General features: G+C 36.2%; 2 protein-coding genes across 3 annotated transcripts in view; one reads left to right on the top strand and one right to left on the bottom strand.

Annotated features, from left to right (window-relative positions):
* The window catches only part of LOC114647613 (uncharacterized), a 132,053-nt gene that overhangs the window by 30,532 nt on the left and 80,868 nt on the right, over window positions 1–20,653 (bottom strand). The gene's annotated exons all lie outside the window — the stretch shown is intronic.
* On the top strand, window positions 495–19,032 carry LOC114649558 (extracellular calcium-sensing receptor-like). Its single transcript, XM_051924774.1, has 6 exons — window positions 495–722; window positions 7,594–7,885; window positions 11,801–12,628; window positions 14,436–14,663; window positions 14,789–14,912; window positions 18,113–19,032. Exons 1-6 carry the CDS (start codon window positions 514–516, stop codon window positions 19,030–19,032), a joined length of 2,601 nt encoding a protein of 866 aa, XP_051780734.1. The 5' UTR covers window positions 495–513.

Below are 20,653 nucleotides of genomic sequence, written 5' to 3'. Positions count from 1 at the left end.
ATTTTAAGAGAGCAAAAAGTTTGATCTAAGTCTGTAAATTCATAGCCCATCTTGAAGAGGCTGCTCTGTTATGCTGAACAAGTTTGCTCTGTTATGCTGAACAAGTTATCTAACCTTAAAATGTTAGAATAGGGGGTGGCACAGAGGCGCAGGGTAGCGCTGCTGCCTCGCAGGTAGGAGACCTGGGTTTGCTTCCCAGGTCCTCCCTGCGTGGAATCTGCATGTTCTCCCCGTGTTTGCGTGGGTTTCCTCCCATAGTCCAAAGACATGCAGGTTAGGTGCATTGTCGATCCTAAATTGTCCCTAGTGTGTGCTTGGTGTGTGGAGTGTGTGTGTGTGTGTTTGTGCCCCCGTGACCCTGTAGTTAGGATATAGCAGGTTGGATAATGGATGTTAGAATAGCACTCTGTAAATGATTGTTCATGTCAAATACTTAAAAAAAACTATGAAAGTCACTAAATAAAAAAATTATTATGTTTTTGTTTTTCAGCTCATTCCTGGTTTCCTCTAATAATGCATCTAGTATGGTTGACTGCATGGCTAGCATTATACATTCAATTCACTGCCTCCACTGCACCCACCTGTCAACTGAAAAGTCTTCGTGTAGAAGGGTTGAAAGTGCCAGGGGATGTCATAATTGGAGCTACTTTTCCAGTCCATGAGAACAAAGTTTTCCCAAACAGGAACTTTAACGATTACCCAGGCGCTGTTCAGTGTTACAGGTAGGTCTACAGTTCTCTATCTCACTGTATTCTTTAGAAAACGGGAACATGGCAAGAACATGCAATAGCAGTTTTACTGAATTGCTGGTACATAAATCAGGAGAACCAACAACTGTATGGTTTTCATGATTTCCTCTAATTAGTTATCCCATCCATTTTTAACCCTCTTTGTCCACTGCATTGTGGCATGAAGCCAGCCCTGAATGGGGCACCAATCCTATGAAAGGTACACACTGTCATACTGGTCCATTTTAGAGTCATTGATCAATCCTCTTTGAAATGTGGTATAATAGAGAAGCCAGGGGTGAAAAGGTACACAGACACAGGGTGAACCTGTAGACACTGCAGTGTTTGTACCCTGATTCCCCCGAGTTGTAAGGCAGCAGTTTCAAACTCTGTTCTCCTATAATGTCCTATTAAGTAAAATCCTAATTCTGCACTTATTCAAGCAAAAGGTATCAACAGGACGTGTAAGCACTGTAGGAAAGACAAACTTGTTCTATTATGACCACTGTGGACTCTAGGGGGCGCCACTGAGCCCAGAACACTAGACATAACTACCAAAGACATATTTCCAAGTTAAAACCAAGCTGTTTTAATGCATAAGAATACCCTGACAGGCTTTTACGTCTGACTCATCTAAGTAATTCAAGATGGCTCCTGTTATGTTGGACCTTTTCCTGGCAACACCCTCTTGCGGTACCATGGGACTCCAACAAGATTGCCCTGCCGAACTACATGTCCCATGGAACTGTGCAGCGGTCCAGACTGGAACTGTAACAGAGTAGCACTGCCACCTTTTGCCCTTGGGGAATAAACTGTCCCTGAGAACCAGTCTTCCCCAGTCCATCTGCCCCATCTAAGAAAGGAATCTAGCACCATCTTGTCCAGGTTGCATCTCCACTTATGCAGTCCATCCATTATGGTTTCCTAGCTGGGTAAAGTATTGTTCCTCATCCCAGACGAGATGCCTGTCCATCTGGCATCTACACCATGTATTGGAAGACATAGATCTAGAAAATTATTTAAAAAGTAAATGAATGCTTTTATTTTAAAATGCCTATCAAAGACTATTCTGCTTCCCAAATGAGTAAAGGACTAACAAAATGTTGTGATCAAACAGGATAAAAGGAGTAGACAATCCTTTCCCAAGCTCCAGCTCTCCCAGCAATCCTTTATTTGTTTAATTCTGCAAGGCCGCTGTCTGGGTGTAAAACTTGTCCAAATCTGCACTGAAATAATGTCTGACAGAAGTCCTCCATGTCACTATCAGTTCCACTGACAAAAGAATTCAGATGCCTTGGCACAGACATTTCAAAATTATTGAAGAGCCTTATTGTTTTTAAATAAGGCCACATTTTAAACAGTACACAGAAATCTTGTTTACTTCAGTCTACTATCTCCATAATTGTATGTTCTTATGTGGCTAAACTCTTCTTCCAAATACATTGTACTGTTTCCTTTAAAAATACCCATTTATTAATACAGTCCCTGCAAATTTTTAAATCATCTTTTATTGTGATTTAACATTTTTCTGTGGGATGATGCACTGACCCATACTGTTATTTCTTACTTTAAATAGCCCAGGCACTTTCCTCCACATGTTTTAGAATGTCCACCTCCTCCTCCTGCTGCACAGCTAGTGAGAATTTGTATGGCCAGCAACAAAGGAAATATTGTGTTTTATTTTTGGCCCAATAGTTGGGCTGTGATCATCTTTCCTCGCTGCCCAGGCATTATCTTTGTTGATGCGTTTTCATTAATTTTTCAATTTCATAAAATTAGATGACAAAAACAACCTGACAAGTCTTTTTAAATGCATGTCTACATGTAAAGTGAAGAATTCGCAAAAAGTCTCCAGCTGTGACTGTTCACATAAATCATTATTTTTGTCTAAAAATGTGCTGTTTAGAATGCATTCAGATAAGCAAACTATACTTTTATTTATTATTATTATTACTACTGCACTGGACAACAAATGGCATAGTTATCATTAATACTTCCTCACAAGTATAACATCCTGGTTTCAGATCCTTGTCAATCTCTGCATAGAGTTCACACAGCCTTTTAGTATATTCAGGAGTGTTTCTTCAACCATTCTGTTCTTCATCATGAATCAATTCAAATCACTTATTTTTGTATAGCACACTTCGCTGACAGCAGGTGCAGAATGTTCTGACAAGTTCCCAGGTGCATCTGTAAAACTGTACTAATTTGCATAATGAGTACATAAAGACAAAAAGTGGTTTCAAAATGATTAACATAAATCATGTGGATTAGGGTACTTGGGAGACTCTACATTGGTCCTATAAGCAGTGTGTGCATAAGTGGACTCTTCGATGGACTGGCACCCCCATCCAGGGTTGGTTCCTGCCTTGAATTTAAAGCTGCCTGTGATAGACACCTGCCTATCACCATGATGCACTGGATTTTGATAGTTTGTTCTATTCAAATTTTTTAATCTTATGATATTAGCCAAATTTGTAAATTCTGCATTGCTGAATCAATGCACTCCTAATTACATGTTCTTGTATCTGTCAAGGTACTGTTTTAATGATCACATGAGGAGGCACTGTTATCAGAAGGATGATTCCTTGTACAATATTCTCACGCAATATGAACCATGTAAAGAAACATTAATGTGTTTTATTCTTTTATGAAATAAGCTAATTTACTGTAACAAAAGGGGTTCAAGTAAAATTCAGTACTACTTGTACTTGGAATTGTTAAAAAAATTTAGAGAAAAGCCAAGCAAAATGACACCTTTTATTGGCTAACTAGAAAGATTACAATATGCAAGCTTTCGAGGCAACTCAGGCCCCTTCTTCAGGCTAACTAGAAAGATTACAATATGCAAGCTTTCGAGGCAACTCAGGCCCCTTCTTCAGGCAAGATGTAATACATCTTGCCTGAAGAAGGGGCCTGAGTTGCCTCGAAAGCTTGCATATTGTAATCTTTCTAGTTAGCCAATAAAAGGTGTCATTTTGCTTGGCTTTTCTCTACATTCATAATGGCTAACACGGTACAGCACCCTAGTACTAAAAAAACTTATAAAGATAAAAGCACAAATAAAAAGGGTTTGGGGACTTTATGGTACATTGGCAGAATTGCAAACGTTCAAGACAATATCTTGCTTGTTAAATATACCAACATATACATGCACAAATACACTACATAGGAAAATACATGCACATAGAAGCAGGGGTCCAATTTACATGAAAAATAGCAGTCAGTACAGGTAACATCACAAAGGAAAATCCCAAACCATATCAATGGAACTACATGAGTTAAATATTAAAATCAGTAAAACCATCCACCAGTTTAAAATACAAAGTGCTATCTATAGCTATAGCTGCTGAACGGTGTCCTGTGGCACATCCAATCAATCACAGTGCAAATGCTCCTCCAATGTGTCCCAGCTAGCCAGTGAAGGGTGCTGATGCTACATGGATATTCTCAAGAGATGACACCTGTGTGAGGTCAGATGTAAAAACTCAAAAGTAAAAACAACAAGCAACAGACAGAATTCTGTTGATCCATTTAAATTAATTAATGTATTAAACTAATTATTCCATTACGTTCTACTCCAGTACAGATTTCAAAGTTGTTGCACTGCAATCTACCTGTCCTCAGCTGATACCGTCTCCCTGCTGTTAGCACTGCTGCAGAAACCCCTCTAGATGGCCAATGATTATGTGATATTTAAGACTGACCACTAAACATAAAAAGAAATGACTTGACTATTGTCGAACTTACATAGTTTGTCACCAGACTGTGTGTTTCTTGGAGGCTTTATTGTGTAGCAATAGTCCCAATATAAACAAGATCTACACCTGTACATATATTGTATTTATATGACAACCTGCATGGCTATTCATCTAATGGCATGTCAACCTAATCATTTGCATGCCTGGGCTAGATGACAACGCTTGCCATTTTCATGACAATGATCACCTGTTCTAGGTGTAAGCATTTTTTAATCTTAATAAAGAATCGGGACACTAACATTTCTTTTTTTTATTTTTTATCCAATTATAAGCTGTCTAGTTGTCAGCAATATTACAAAAGGGGGAGTATACAAAATGTATCATCATCATTATCAGTTTAAAAAACATTTTCTGTATTTAAAATGGTGTCCTTCATGGTTCAGTGCTGGATCTTCTCTTTTTTAATATATTAACAATATGGATAATAATATAAACAAAATGCTGGTTAAGTTTGCAGATGATACCAAACTAGGGGGAATGACAAACAATCCAACATCAGTAAATTCATTAAGGGATTTTTACGTTTAATGGAAGAAAGTGAAAAGTATTGCACTTAGGAAGTAAACATTTCGTATTTGAATACACAACAGAAGTGCTGAAACTTGAAAGTACACCTAATGAGAAGGACCTAGGAGTTGTAGTGGACTCATCATTATCTACATCCAGATATAGGATGTTAGATCATATAGCATGATGTGTAGTGTCAAAGTCAAAGGAGACTATTCTTAAAGGAATATTCAACCCAAAACTGATACTCTTTTTTAAATGTTACTTACCCAATTTGGTTTGTAGCAATGACCAAGAAAAATGTTTAATCTCCTAATCCATGTCAAGTCATTCGGTTATATGCTCAAAACATGCAAAATACATGCATTTTTTGCTAAAATATTGTTAAATCCAATTCCTGTGGTAAAAAAAAGTAATTCAAAAACCTGAATCCCTTTCACTCAGGGTTGCACTTCTAGCATGACAGACAGTAGGACTTTAAGGGACCTTCAAAACTCAGTGTTACTTTGAAGAAACCAGAGGGTAAGATAAGAGCTTTGCTGGGCTAAATAGCTTGTTGTTGTCATTAATGTATTAATGTTTACCTAGGAACTAACAGCCCCCAAATTTTTTCTTCCATAGTACATGACACAAACAATAATCCTTTTCAGTTTCTCCATGTATTTGTCTATAAGAAATTTTTATTTCTGGCCAATTCTGCATCTGAGACATGAAAGTTATTACACTTTAGATTCAATTCCCAGCTCTGAATCACTGCACAGTTTATAAATATATATATTCACACAAAGAGTGAAAATCCATGCAGCATCAGATACTAGGAAGAAACAAAGATGAAGAACACAATGATTGAATATGTCAAAACACAGAGTTTAAAAAGATCACAAGACTACATTGTAAACTGAAAGACTAATACTTGCCAACTCCATTGAAACACACAATTAGTTTTATATAGTGTTGCATTACAGAACTGGAACAAAGCAACTCTACAATAAAAGCAATATGTTGTTTAGCTGTTCATTTGTTCAATTTGAGATGAAATAATGGAGCAGCTAGAAGGTTTAGGAAATAGCCTGTTCAATTTGTGAGAAAACAAAATGAATACTAAATCATGTCAATGTATTGAGGAAAGGCACAGGGAGAGTAGCACAGAGTACAGAGAACTCAGCTGTGCTTGCGGGCCTTAGGGTGGCAGACATCACCTTGTCTAAGTAGGACTTGCTGTTGAGAGGCAACATGATCAGAAAAAGAGAAAGGAATTAATTTTCCAATCGGTAAAATAAACATATTTAAAGAATCTGGCAAGCATTGGGTCAAAACCAGTTTAGTTGTTTGTTATTCAAATAGGCAGTTGCAGGATAAATCAATAAATACAAACTGTTAATCAAAACCCTGATGATGTCTCACTTTAATTATAAATCCTAAGTTTATGTTACTAATTTATCCTTTTGTGGCATTTTATAAGGACAAAATTTACAAGGAAAACGTAGTGGCAAACTTTTTAATGAGTAAGCCACATGCTCAGTTATTACGTGAACTCAGAAATCTCTTTAAATATGTCTGTTGTAACACGAGATAGCCAGGTAATTGTAGTTGTCAGAAAAAAGCAATTGGGAAAGTGCTGCTATGGCACGTAGGTAAAGTAATAGCAAATACACAGGCAAATGATTTAAACATTGGAAAATAAAGGTCTTTCTTTGGGGCAAAACAAATTCATATTGAGAGGCAAAGCATTAACTGGAACACAAGAAAGGACAAGAAAACCTAGTGACAAAGTTCAAATCAACATCCAAAAATAATGTTGTAATATGAGTTTTTGAAACACTAGTACTAATTACCGTAGTTTTAGGATGAACATAATTTACTTTAGTGTCTTTTGAATTATTGTATCATCCGAGCTATGCCATTTTGTGTTCTACTTTGAAATGGTCACTGCCAATTTGGAAAAATCTCTTCCGGGCCACGACCATATTCTTTACAGTGGCTTTAACTGTTACCAGTCACGTGACGTGGAAGTCACATAATGAATCAGGACATCTGGGCCACCCAATAAAAACCCCAACCCATAGCTTTTGCCATCATTTCATTTAAACCTTCATTCTTTTTTGATAGTGTTTATGGAAGCTAAGAGTCATTCCCATTAAGATTTTTAGGCATAGGCCCATTTACTTTTTTTTTTTTTTTTTTAACTTTTATTTTTGTTTTTGTGTATTTTTGTATATTGGGCTTTTGAATGTTGTAACCATGACTCTGTCTACTCCTTTCATTCATCTACTTTCTGGTCTCATCTTTGCAGTTCTTCCTGCAGGCTTCACCTCTCAAATCACAACAAATCCATTCTTGAAAATGATAAATCCAAGTTCTAAACCATAGTTTAATACCCTTTCCCTACGTATTCTACAACAAAAGTTTAGTTTTTTTGTTTGTAAATAAATGATAAAAATATCAAAATCCTTACATGAAGAAACGTAACAACATATGAGGTGTGGCCAAAGACCTCCATCAGAAAGTGCTATGACAGCATGCTGACATATCTGTCTTATAACAGCATACCACTTATTATGGTGTTCATATGTACTAATTCATGTTTTTGGTTATAGTTTCAGCTTTCGTTCATATCGCTGGCTGCATGCCATGATGTATGCCATTGAAGAAATCAATGCCAGCCCTGCTTTGCTCCCCAATATCACCCTGGGCTACAGCATTTATGACTCCTGTGATATCATTCCACGAGGAATTGAAGGTGTCTTATGGATGGTGTCAGGAACTGACGAGGTAGTTCTCAATTACCGCTGTTATGCACAAGCCCCACTTGCTGCAGTCATTGGAGACAGCGCATCATCTGTATCCATTCCCATGACCAACATACTAGGCATCTACAACTACCCTCAGGTATTTATTCAAATCTGACTCTAGAACATTTTAATCATTAACAGTAGAAAATATAAAAAAAATAACAATGTAATGACCTATTTTATCATGGGCAGAAGAGTAACAACTAAAAGACATGACTAAGGGGATATGAGACATGCTGACAGAAGGTGTTTGCCACAAAATATGCCAACTAAAGACAAAGTAGCTGCAACACTACATTAGCTTGCCTACATTTAATCTGATGCTGGAAAAATTTTCATCTAGGTCAAGCTGGCTGCTGTTTTAAGCTTTTAAGGTTCACACATAGCATGCCGTATTTCAAAGTGTGATGCACGGAGCCTGGCTTTTCAGCAGAGGGTACAATATTGACTACACCAGAATTGACAAGGAATCTTAAATGGACTCCAGCTTGTATCAGATGAATTTATAAAAAATAAACAGGGTTTGAATGAAGGGTAATACAACAGGAGTTTACAGTAAAAAGGAAAACAGTACATTCCAGGCAGATAAAAATACTGAAGCCACAATATCTAAACAAAAGACTTTCATATCATGTTCTGCAATCATCATGCCTCATACAGTGAGCACTCTAAATATTTAAAGAAATTTAAAATAAACAACAGCTGATCTAAAATAATATTCAAAAACTTGCTTCGTTCAATTCAGAGTTGCAGGGATCCATAGATAGTCCAGGCAGCATTTTGTTCAAGGCAGGAGCCAATCATAGATGAAATGCAATTCCAGAGGGCTCAAAAAAAACTTTATTCCCAGATATGGCAGGTATATCACTACCTTTACACTGGCAGCAGTGTCTCTACATTGAGTTAAACATCACATGGCATATTAACAATGGAAGTAAATAATGGCATTTTTTTTGGCTTTTACATATCTTATTGCTGATTAAAGGTGTCCACTGCAAGCCTAGAGTCTATGTATTACTTTGAAAAAAATGTGCAATTTACCATTACATACAAGTACAGATTGAACACACCAGTTTTAAAGAAAAAAAACTAGCATTTTGAATAAAACCTAGCATTCATCTTTTTTTTTTTTTCTACAAAATCATAAATATGTAAACAGATTACCAAATGCACAGTGGTTATGGTTGCCGATAGGAGTGTGCGATATGCCTCATCTATGATAATATCTTGCTGTATTAACGATGTGCGAGCTGAAATTATCGAGTATGTCACTCACTTTGCATAAAATAATCAAAAACATGCTTTTATTAGAGTCCACACATTCTGTCTCATGTAACCTAATAGGACAGAATTCTGCGCATGCACAAAGCGAGCACATAGATAGAGACGGTCCTCACTGAGGGTTGCAGGACGCTAAGCTTTTTCATGTGGTGTTTGCATTATTTTGACAACACCCTGTAGTTGTTTTTGTTAGTGTTTGCATTATTTTGACAACACCCTGTAGTTGTGTGTTTGTTAACAAAAAGCAGCCTCTCTAAGACCCCAAATATGGCACAGCACATGAAACAAAAGGTTTTAAATAAAAAAAAAATTAGAAACACATATAATTCTATTGACAAATCTACCTTATCTGATGCTCAGATAATGAAAAACATTAATTTGCACAGCGAGTCAACAAACAACAGGCTGACCCATGACTGGGTGGCTGCTGGTCAGTAGCACTGATGTTCCAATGCATCCCTTATTTATGTTTCTCTTTGTCTCTTTTCCTCCCTTTGAGCCCTTCTTTTCCTAGTCCTCCGATGGTCACGTGGCGACAGTTCGCCCCCATCCAGAGCGGCATGCTCATATTATGCTTTTTCTGTTTTGTTGACACTACAGAGTGGGGGAAGGGGGTGTTGATTGTGTACTCTTATTAATATATTAAAAAACTGAATTAGAAAAAAACAGGGTGAATGTATATAGAAAAAGTAAAATATTGAGAAGGAAGTTTACAATTCCCCAGTTTAATGTCTTCAATGCAATACAAATATGGATTATCAACCAACATACACTGTACAAATGAGTAGGCAAGCAGTGTGTAGTAGTTAAGGCTTTGGACTTCAAAGTTTGAGGTGGCAGGTTCAAACCTCGCTAGTGACACTGTGGGACTGTGAGTGAGTCACTTCACCTGCCTGAGCTCCAAATGCAAAATGTAACCTACTGTATTTCAATCGTTGTAAGTCACCTTGGATAAAAGTATCAGCCAAACAAATAAATACTTAGTATTTTTAAGAGGGGGGTATCTGCCTTTTGATAGAATGGCCTAATATCTAAATTACCCATGTCACAATAATACAATTCAATAAACTGTTTATTGTAATATTGACATCATTCACTTAATCCAATTTATGGTTGTTGATCTGGTGTAGGACAGTCCATTACAGGACACACTCATACTGGAGCAATGCAGAGTGGTCCTTGTTGAAAACTAAAGTTCATATAGAATATTCTATTCAGACATGGTAAGAATGAGCAAATTCCATTTTAATTCCAAATTTACTCTTTTAAGTTTATCAATTATATATAAGCATGTTCTTTTAAGTTTATCAATTATATATAAGCATGTAAAATTATCCCCAGAACCCAGAAAAGATTTTTTCTCAAGCATGGAGGAAAAGCAGGATTAATTTAATTTTTGTCAGAGAAAATATTAAAAGAAATGGATAAGTACATACAGCAGTGGAATACATGCGGCCCAAATTAATATAACATTCTCAAACTCAGTACATTCATAATCCGGGATGGTGCCAGTATAAGACACACTGATGCATGCACATGCAAACACAGATTCCCTCACATAGGGTCAAAGTAGAATCACCAACCCACTTAGCCTTTATAGTCAGAACTTTTAACCATTACATTCTATGTTGGCGCAAATACCACATTATTTTTTTTAGAATGCTCCTACTGTTGTGAATTTCCCATTGGGATTAATAAAGTATCTATCTATCTATCTATCTATCTATCTATCTATCTATCTATCTATCTATCTATCTATCTATCTATCTATCTATCTATCTATCTATTTGTTCTAGTAGCTTTTTTGCATTTTGGTGAATTCATTTATGAGGGACGTTCAAAAAGTTTCCACACTTTTTTTTTTTAAACTCTGTTTATTAAGAATTTCAAAAACAAATTACATCACTTTAATACATAGTCACCTTCGTTTGCAATGCAATTTTCCCAGCGTTGTATGAACTTTTTAATGCCCAATTACTACTCCACACGCCTTCACCATTTCCAATGAAAAGATGAAAGTGTGAAAACTTTTTGAACGTCCCTCATATTTTCTTTTGAATCCAGTTAATTTGCATTATGGTATTTGTTTTCCTTTTTATGGTGGTGCATTTCAGGGAGGAACCTGGGTCTTGACTTTGTAGGGTTAGGTAAGCTATCAAATAAGCTTTTCCAGGATGCTTTGTGAATCTGAATGGCATCTTCTCACTCTATCATCATTAACTCAGAAAATGTTTAGCTTTCGATTTGATTCCAGACAAATCTTGCCATATTCTCTACATTTTGTTTTGAGATTTCACTAATGAGAACTCTGACACATTAACTCAGCCATAACCCAGACATTTTTAGTCTCCTTAACATAAACAATTTTCATACTGTGTATCAAGTGAGCACTGTTATTGCTGTTGACTTCATTATTAATACATTTGGACTATGAAGCTTTACTTGCGCTAATCTAAGAATGCAATCAGAGCACAGAGAAATTTGCGTGGCAGGTCTGATTTTGTTTTTTGTGATAATCCCTTATGTTTCAAGTTGTTTAGAAACAAACTGAAATGGGAAAAAATCTTTTTGGCACAGCAGATGTTCTTTTAAATGTAAAAAGAATATTCTGAGATTCAGCATATAGTGTGATAAAAAAAATGGAGATGATGCTCCAACAGCTAAACACTGTTCTCTCTACAATGTTCTATATAAACTCAAGACTAATTATTTAACTCAAATTCTTTTGCAGATAAGCTACTTCTCTTCAGCCATGTCTCTAGCCAACAGACATAATTTCCCTACATTTTTCCGAACAATTCCAAATGACATGATTCAGTCACTGGGCTTAGCCCAGCTAGTTAAACACTTTGGCTGGTCTTGGGTAGGTGTATTGGCTGATGAAGATGACTATGGACAAGGTTTATCTACAATCTTTAAGCAAGAAGCTCAAAAATTGGGGATCTGTATTGAATTCCTAGAGAAGGTTCCAATTTTATATTCAGAGAGTCATACACACCGTATTGTTGAGGTCATTAAGACATCTACTGCTAAAGTTGTGGTCGTTTTCTCCTGGGAGACTTATTTATATCCCATTATGATGGAAATTGACAAACAAAACATCAATGAGAAGATCTGGATTGCAAGTGAAGCATGGTCCACATCTTCAGCACTTTCAAAAAATCAAGTTTTCACAATGCTAACAGGAAGTGTTGGATTTGCCATCCACAGAGGGGAAATTCCTGGTTTTAAAAAATATCTTCTAGGTCTCCATCCTTTAAAGTCTCCTAATGATATATACCTCAGGATTTTCTGGGAAGAAGCTTTTAAGTGCAGATGGAAGAATCAAGATATTCTTCCAGAAACTGAAAATAGTACCCTGTCATGCACAGGAAAGGAAGAACTAGGAAAGCTGGAAAACACCTTCTTGGATGTATCTAACCTACGGATGACTTACAACACCTATAATGCAGTCTATGCTGTGGCATACGCTCTTCAAAATCTCTATAATTGTCAGCCTGACAAAGGGCCCTTTGTTGGAGGATCCTGTGCATACATTAAAAATTTTGAACCCTGGCAGGTAAAGCAAAACAGTCTGAGCTTAGTATGGTTAAGACAAATGTGTTGTTTTTTACCTTCAAAGATGTTAATCTAAAAATCCATATTTGCCTACTCTTCTTGTTACCATTAATTTTAGACTAACTGAACTTTGCAAGAAGACCTGTGAGTTACAGGGGAAGCTCATAAGCCTAAGAGTTTCCATAATATCTATTGCATTATAGTGGCGCTCACTGTAGTTATTCTTGACTCCCCATTGTTAGACTCAACAATTTTGGTGTAAAAATGAATACTGAATATTTGAACCCACTGTGGTGTAGCTGAAGAAATCAATGCTCATTTGCAATGGCCATAAAATGTGTGATCTTTTCTTTTTTATATATATATATTATATATATATATAAGATTATAAAATGTGTGATCTTTTCTTTCTTATATATATATATATAGAGAGAGAGAGAGAGAGAGAGAGAGAGAGAGAGAGAGAGAGAGAGAGAGAGAGAGAGAGAGAGAGAGAGAGAGAGAGAGAGAGAGTGTCCAATAAACAATGTGAAAATGCAAGAGTAGATAGAGATTGGTTTCATTTGAAAATGCTGTTGATGAATAAAAAAGTAGTATTGTGGATGTAGCCTTAGACCTTTGCCCACAGGACATAGTGAGTACAGGTGACTGTTGGTCTCTCTTGTACATGTCATAAAATATTAACAGTCAACTGAATGCCCACAATCATTACATTAATTTCCCATTAATGTGCTAATACACATTTATATTACGCCATTATCACTTTTCCCTCTCAACCTAACCTGTGCATCTTTTCAGATACGAGAAGGAACCACAGTATTTAGAAAAAAAATAAGCAGTCATAAGCAAGTTTTGAATATAACCAATAGTGGTAATTGTGTTTGAAGGTTATTTTTTAATACATGGAGCTGCTAAATATATATAGCAAGCACGAGACCCCAGAAAAACAAATGCAACTTAGTACAGAATTTGTTAAACCTAGCAAATCAAGTACTCTAAAAACTAGTGCCTAATACAATTACACCATCATAATTATCCCTGAAATGAAAGCCTAAAATGAAACCTCTGAACTAAAATGAATGCAGGAATTAAAAAGAAACTTAAGACCATGACTTAGAATTAAGAACTATAAAATTCCTACTGCCATATTTGCATTATATGTATTAATCAAGTTAGTTATAACTGACAATTGGTACCGGGACTATATTTCTTTAGGGACGCTGAAATGCTCATTTCCTGTCTCCCCACACCCAGCTAAAAAGTCAGATAACCAAGAGTGGTCAGAGTAGGCCATACAAAAATACCTTTGAGGGCTACATTACAAAAGGATGGATAAATATAACTGATAGCAACTACCCATAAAACATTCCTTAATGCACAAAATGACTTATTTATTTTGAGACTAATCACCTCTCTGATTAGGTGGACAAATGAGATTGATGGAAGAAGTAGAAAGATGAACCTTATTTCCATCAGTCACTCCCAAAATAGAACCTCCTGATCCCACTGTACCAAGGCTGAGGACAGGATTCTTCACACAGATAATTTTGCATTCCATCATTCTTGTAGTGAGCGATTAGATTACATTCATTGTATTCTGGGCAGATTGTTTACGTTTCAGTCATGCATTTGTGTGTGTTGCTGTGTACCTGTATGTACTGCTTTACTCTATGTCTGTATGCACTTTTCTTTTTTATGTTGCCACTCTAGCAAGTGAATTTCCTCATGAGGATCATAAAGATAATCATTCATTGCAAAAATTAAACAAAGAGGTCATACTTATTCATGCTTACCTTTCAAACTGACAGATTCTCCACTATATGAAGAATGTTCACTTCAGGACTTGGGCAGGAGAAGAGATATATTTTGATGAAAATGGAGACCCCCCTGCTCTGTATGATATTGTGAACTGGAAACCTACCACCAGTGGAGACATTCAGTATATTAAAGTGGGCAGCTATAATTCCAGTGCACCTCCTGGGAAAGAACTTGTCCTGATAGACAGTGCTATCCTCTGGCCAGGAGAGAAGAAACAGGTTTGAGCTATGCTGCTGTATCCAATGTTTTTTTAGAAACATTTGTTTGAATTATATTTTTTCTCTGTAGTTTTTACCATATTTCTGTTACCGTTTTTTATTTTACTTTTTTTTTTTATGGCTAGGTCCCACTTTCTGTTTGTAGCGAAAGCTGTCTCCCTGGATGGCGTAAAGCAACAAGGCAAGGGCAACCTATTTGCTGCTTTGACTGCATCCCATGTTCTGAGGGAGAGATCTCCAGTCATAAAGGTAATATCACTTAGTTACAATATATATTAAATAGTGATACATAGTAAATAGCAGTAGCTACTTAATAAATAGCAGTATTATTTAATATGACCTAAATAATACAATACAGATAGGAAATAGTAGTAGCACATGGTAAATAGCAGTACTGGGTTCAAGACTGGAACCAACCATGTATAGAATGAGTCCATTGCACTGCTCATCCTTACACATACCCATCCATCGGGCCATTTTGGAAATGTCACTAAAGTTCAACATATGGATTACAGTGTGGGCTTGCTCTTCTATTCTCCAACCCAGTCTCGGGTTGTCTAAAAATTATTTAGTACTGGGTTTTCCGCACCAGTCCATCATCTGGGCCACTCACTATCTGCCGGCCATTCCCATTGGGCAAGGCCAAATATTATATGTTACAGAGATCGATCAATGCCGTCAACTTTAAACTTAAAATCATAGAAATTGCTGTAGTGTCTTTTGAAAGATACTTCCTTGTTAATCACAGTGTTATACTGCAAGCTATACTTCCTGGCTATTGGTGTCTACAAACGGTAAAACTTTTGTATTTGCTATTGAACCTTTTTTAAACTTCTAAAGCACATTGAAATAGTGTATACAGTTAAAGGCTCAACATACAACAAAAATATACTGATGAATTAATCAGTCCACAGACGGCTAGTGTTTTTTCAAGTGTATCTTTTATGCTTGCTACGAGCTATGGACATTGTGCTGCGAAATGTTGTTAAGGGTTATCCTATTCAGTATTCACCATGCACAAAATCAACACAAAACACTGTAATTTATTGATCTACTATTTGCAGAGAGCTCAAAGAACCAATTATTAAAAAGAACTATTAAAATATTTCCACATTTTGAGCTACTCAAAGTATAATAATCTAAAAACTGGTTTAAGAGATTGAAGAAGCATGGTTCTAAGCACTACAGTTTATTAAAGCATATTTTTAAAATATTTGATAATTTACAAATTGATTAATGTAGGGAGCAGCTAGTACCTTTTCTGACTATTTAAAATCTATACAGATAAATAGGGTGTAGTGTTATGGGGGGGGTTGGTGGACTTAAGAGAAAAATCCATGCAGCCACAAGGAGAATCTTCAAATTCCACAAAGACTGTGAAAAAGACAGGATTCAAATTCATTCTTCTGCTACTGTGAGGAAATAACTGCTACACTAACCACTACTGCCCTCCTTTAATCTCCACTTATCACAATTTCCTTTCACCTAACAGTCGTTTCAGTGCCTCTGTGAATAAGCACTTTTTACTTTTAAGTCTTTTACTTACTTTTATGTAATTACCAATATTTTTTTAAGGAAGTAGTTGCATTCTTGTGAAATCCTCTACCTGAGATGCAGTACTATGCATTGATTATGCTAAACAATGCATTCTGGCACAAATGAGAAGCATGAAAAGAAACAGAGTACATGGCAGCATCTACTGGATTTCCATGGAAATTCACTTTGCCTGCTAGTATTTAGGGAGGGATATAGGGCATAGAATACATAAAATCCCTTCTATAGATCAAGAATACTTATCACAATGTTTTAACAAATTTAACAGTCAGAAATTGCCCATAACTAAATGGCTATTCTCAAACGTAAAGCTGTCTCTTTAAGAATGTAGTATTTTATATGGTAGAAGAAAAAAGGAAATTCTCTACAAAGTTATTTTAATTCAAATCTACAAAATCATATATAGGAGTGGCTGAAAAAGTTCATAATTATATTTATTCATTACGTAATTACTCTAAATGCAGTCAAGGTTAAATGTGGAAAAGAATGAAAGTTTTTTTAGAATACAAAATAGACCCTGACATTCATAGAAGAAAAACTGTGGTCTAGGGCAACAGCAAAATGAAATCACAACCATCTCCAAGACCTTGAATAATAAATTCAACTGAGCTATCACATGCAAGAAACATTGTGCAGTTGTATTAAGAATAATTAATGCATAAAATGATTATTTTTAACAAATGTTGACAAGTCATGAGGTATTCAAACACCAAAACGAAAACACTGAGAGCTACAAGGATGAACATTATCTGCCATATGGTGCCATATACTGTAAAGCTTAATACCTATGTCTGTTTCAGAGGTGGGCTAAACATTTCATTTTTAACAAAACCAAAATAGACCTTGACATTCATAGAAGAAAAACTGTGGTCTAAGGCAACAGCAAAATGAAATCACAACCATCTCCAAGACCTTGAATAATAAATTCAACTGAGCTATCACATGCAAGAAACATTGTGCAGTTGTATTAAGAATAATTAATGCATAAAATGATTATTTTTAACAAATGTTGACAAGTCATGAGGTATTCAAACACCAAAACGAAAACACTGAGAGCTACAAGGATGAACATTATCTGCCATATGGTGCCATATACTGTAAAGCTTAGTACCTATGTCTGTTTCAGAGGCGGGCTAAACATTTCATTTTTAACAAAACTTGTAACAATCTAGAGTAACGATGAGTTGAAGTCACTCACAAACCAATTATCAGTGCAGTCAGTTTCCTATTCTAACACAAAAATGAAAAATTTGCAGCATGTATTGATCATTGAAGTATGTTACTTTTACACTTATCATCTGACAGTTTCAACGTGATGTATACTTGTAAAAGCGTTAGCTACAGTCTAGGCAGGTTATGTGTTTTGAAAAGTACTGGTTTTTCATTCTTCTTTATGTTATAATATTGTGACCAAGGAGTCTCTTTTCAATTGACCATACATGAAAATTTGACAAGATATTTCTCATTTAATCTCCAGCTTGTGAGAAGTGGCAAAAAACAAGACTCTGGGAGAGGGCTATATTGCCTCTGTGTTTTATGACAGACTTGCCAAAGCAAAGCACTGTACAGGGCTGTGAAGAGAATTGTGTGCTATTGAATTTTCAAATTAAGTTTAGCAATTTAATTATTTAAAAAATTGTGCATGCACAGCTAGATTCCTCCCTCTGTTGGTTGAATAACAGAAATTGGTCCAAAGACCAAGTATTCACAGTGAGAATTAGTCTTCCTCTTTTTTGAGAAAATATTGCTAAGATTACCTTATCAGATGAATAATGAGTCAGTGTTTTTATAGATATCACAAGATTAGAAAGTCAGTACCATAATAATGATAAACTTAAGAATGAATATGCACTGGAGGGAGACATTTCAGACTTTCTTTTCTCTTTAAATTTTAGACTCTACTGAATGTCTGCCTTGTCCAGATGACCAATGGCCCAATGAGCGACGTGATATTTGTGTTCCCAAGATGGTTGAATTCCTGTCCTACAGTGAGCCTTTAGGCATAGTTCTTGCTGTCCTCTCTATTGTCATCTCAGTGGTACCCAAATCAATTCTAGGACTCTTCCTTTGGTACCGCCACACACCCATTGTAAAAGCGAACAATCGACAGCTCAGTTATGTGCTACTGTGTGCACTCACTCTGTGCCCACTCTGCTCTTTAATCTTCATCGGTAAACCATCATCAGCATCCTGTATCCTGCGTCAGACCATGTTTGCCATCATATTTGCCCTCAGTGTCTCTTGTGTACTGGCCAAAACAATCATGGTAATAATTGCCTTCAAAGCCTCCAAACCAGGCAGCAATCTACACAGATGGGTGGGCTCTCGACTGCCCAATACCATTGCTTGTTTGGGCACCTTAATACAGGCTGGCATTTGTGCCTTATGGCTTGGGTATGCACCACCATTCCCACAAAACAATATGAACTCCCAGGTTGGAAAAATTATTCTAGAGTGCAATGAAGGGTCATCCCTTGCATTTTGGTGTATGATGGGATATATGGGTATCCTTGCCATTGTTAGTTTTGTAATTGCATTTCTGGCACGGAAGCTTCCAAACAGTTTCAATGAGGCAAAATTCATTACATTTAGTATGTTGGTGTTTGTTATTGTGTGGCTGTCCTTTATTCCTTCCTATCTCAGCACACGTGGCAAATACACGGTTGCGGTAGAGATATTTGCGATTCTTTCATCAAGTGCCGGTCTTCTGGGCTGCATCTTCTTCCCCAAATGCTATGTAATCCTGTTGAAGCCAGAAAGGAACACACGAGATTTCCTCATGGGCAAAGGATCCTCAACCAACAAAAAGAAGTGACCCCTGTACCTCTTTAATTCGTACAGCAAAATGTCACATTTTCCACATCACTTTTCCCATATATATATAAAGATCAACTTAAAAATAATATGATAGTTTTTTTAATTTAGAAATATATACAGAATAGAGTTAAACTTAGCTGGAGTGCTACAGTATGATTTACAAGTATACTGCACATGCTTGAGCATAACAACAATGCATACAATTTAAAAAGTGAAATGTTTGGAAATAGACATACATACTTGGATAAGTGTTTAGTCAGAAAAAATTAATATATGAGAACTTGTTCACACTACTGTGCATTTATTATGTGAAATTAATTGAATTTTCTGCATGTTTAGAATATACAATAAATCTTTTCCATATTAAAATGTACCTTTCATTAATTTCTGGCCAATTAATTGTGTGAAGGTTAACCCACAAAATATGCACTGGTGTAGTTGAGAATTAGGTCAAATGCTTTAGTGTATTGTGATGTTTACTTTATAAAAGGTGTCATATAAAGATGGAAACCAAGTACTGTATCAAATCAACATTGACACCTCCAATGTGAGAAAAGTGCAATAAACACCATTTTCATTTTGTGATCATTTCTTATTGAATCAAGGAATTTAAGACACACATTAAAAAGGTCTGTTGAAAACTGGAAAAAACTATGTACCCCATACAGCACCCAGCCCACTCCCTCTAGAATCAAGAGTCAAAATCAACAAAATACTTAGATGGAGGGGAAGTAAATGCATAGGCCAAAAAGTATCAAGCACATGACAAAATGATCCTAGGTGGGCTGTAGCTGTGATGTCAATGGTACCCAAATAATAAGAATTTTCATTGTTGAAACTGAGTTAGACCAATTCTTAATGGATTCTAACAATGTTCCATTAATCTGAGACGTAGACAGTTCCAAAAGAATTAGATTAAAAAAGAAAGATCACCAACTACCAAAGAAAGAAGCTTGGGAGATTTCTATTCACAGGTAATAAGCAATTTAGCCACTGCAGTGCCAAAACAACACTGTTAACATTGTTGGGAGAAAGCCTTGTAAGGTCCAACAGAAGCAGAATTTGAACAGTTAAGACCAATGTTTACAGACAGAAACTGGCCTACTTATAAACTGAAAGAGAAGACAACAGGGTAGTGTCAGAACACATGGAGGAAGGTGTCTGGTAAAGCAGGGCAATATACTGTAAATGACAAATTGGATCTGGAGATAGACCCATGAGAAAATGCTTGCTGGGAGCAGGGTCAAGTCTATTAATTAAAATTTCAAGTTTGGTGAATTGGTACTTAGGATTTCTGAAACAAAATGTGACATTAAAAAAACAGTTTGCCAAGAGAGCAAAGAAGCTAGCAGAGCAAACTCACAGGACACTTGTGAGATTAACTAAAGATTTTTAAGATGATTTACAGAGCTTTTAGGAAGAAAATAAGCAAAATGGGGGAAAAAAACTTGCAAAGAAACTTAAGAAACATAAGAAATTTGACAAAAGCGAGGAGACCATTCAGTCCTTCAAACCCATTTCTTTAGCTAAACTGTCCCAATATCTCATCCAGACTCTTCTTAAAGGTTGTCAACGTTTCTCCTTCAACTACAAGTCTTCGTAGATTGTTCCAGAGTCCC

This window comes from Erpetoichthys calabaricus, chromosome 3 (genome assembly GCF_900747795.2).
Source record: "Erpetoichthys calabaricus chromosome 3, fErpCal1.3, whole genome shotgun sequence".
Taxonomy (NCBI): Eukaryota; Metazoa; Chordata; class Cladistia; order Polypteriformes; family Polypteridae; genus Erpetoichthys; species Erpetoichthys calabaricus.
Note: the sequence above shows the minus strand (reverse complement) of the source record. Positions and strands in the feature narration are given on the sequence as shown.

Coding starts and splice junctions, on each gene's coding strand:
- LOC114649558 (XM_051924774.1), top strand. CDS start 514: ATGCATCTAGTATGGTTGACTGCATGGCTAGCATTATACATTCAATTC. Junction 7,886..11,800: donor GCATCTACAACTACCCTCAG/GTATTTATTCAA, acceptor ATTCTTTTGCAG/ATAAGCTACTTCTCTTCAGC. Junction 14,913..18,112: donor AGAGATCTCCAGTCATAAAG/GTAATATCACTT, acceptor TTTAAATTTTAG/ACTCTACTGAATGTCTGCCT.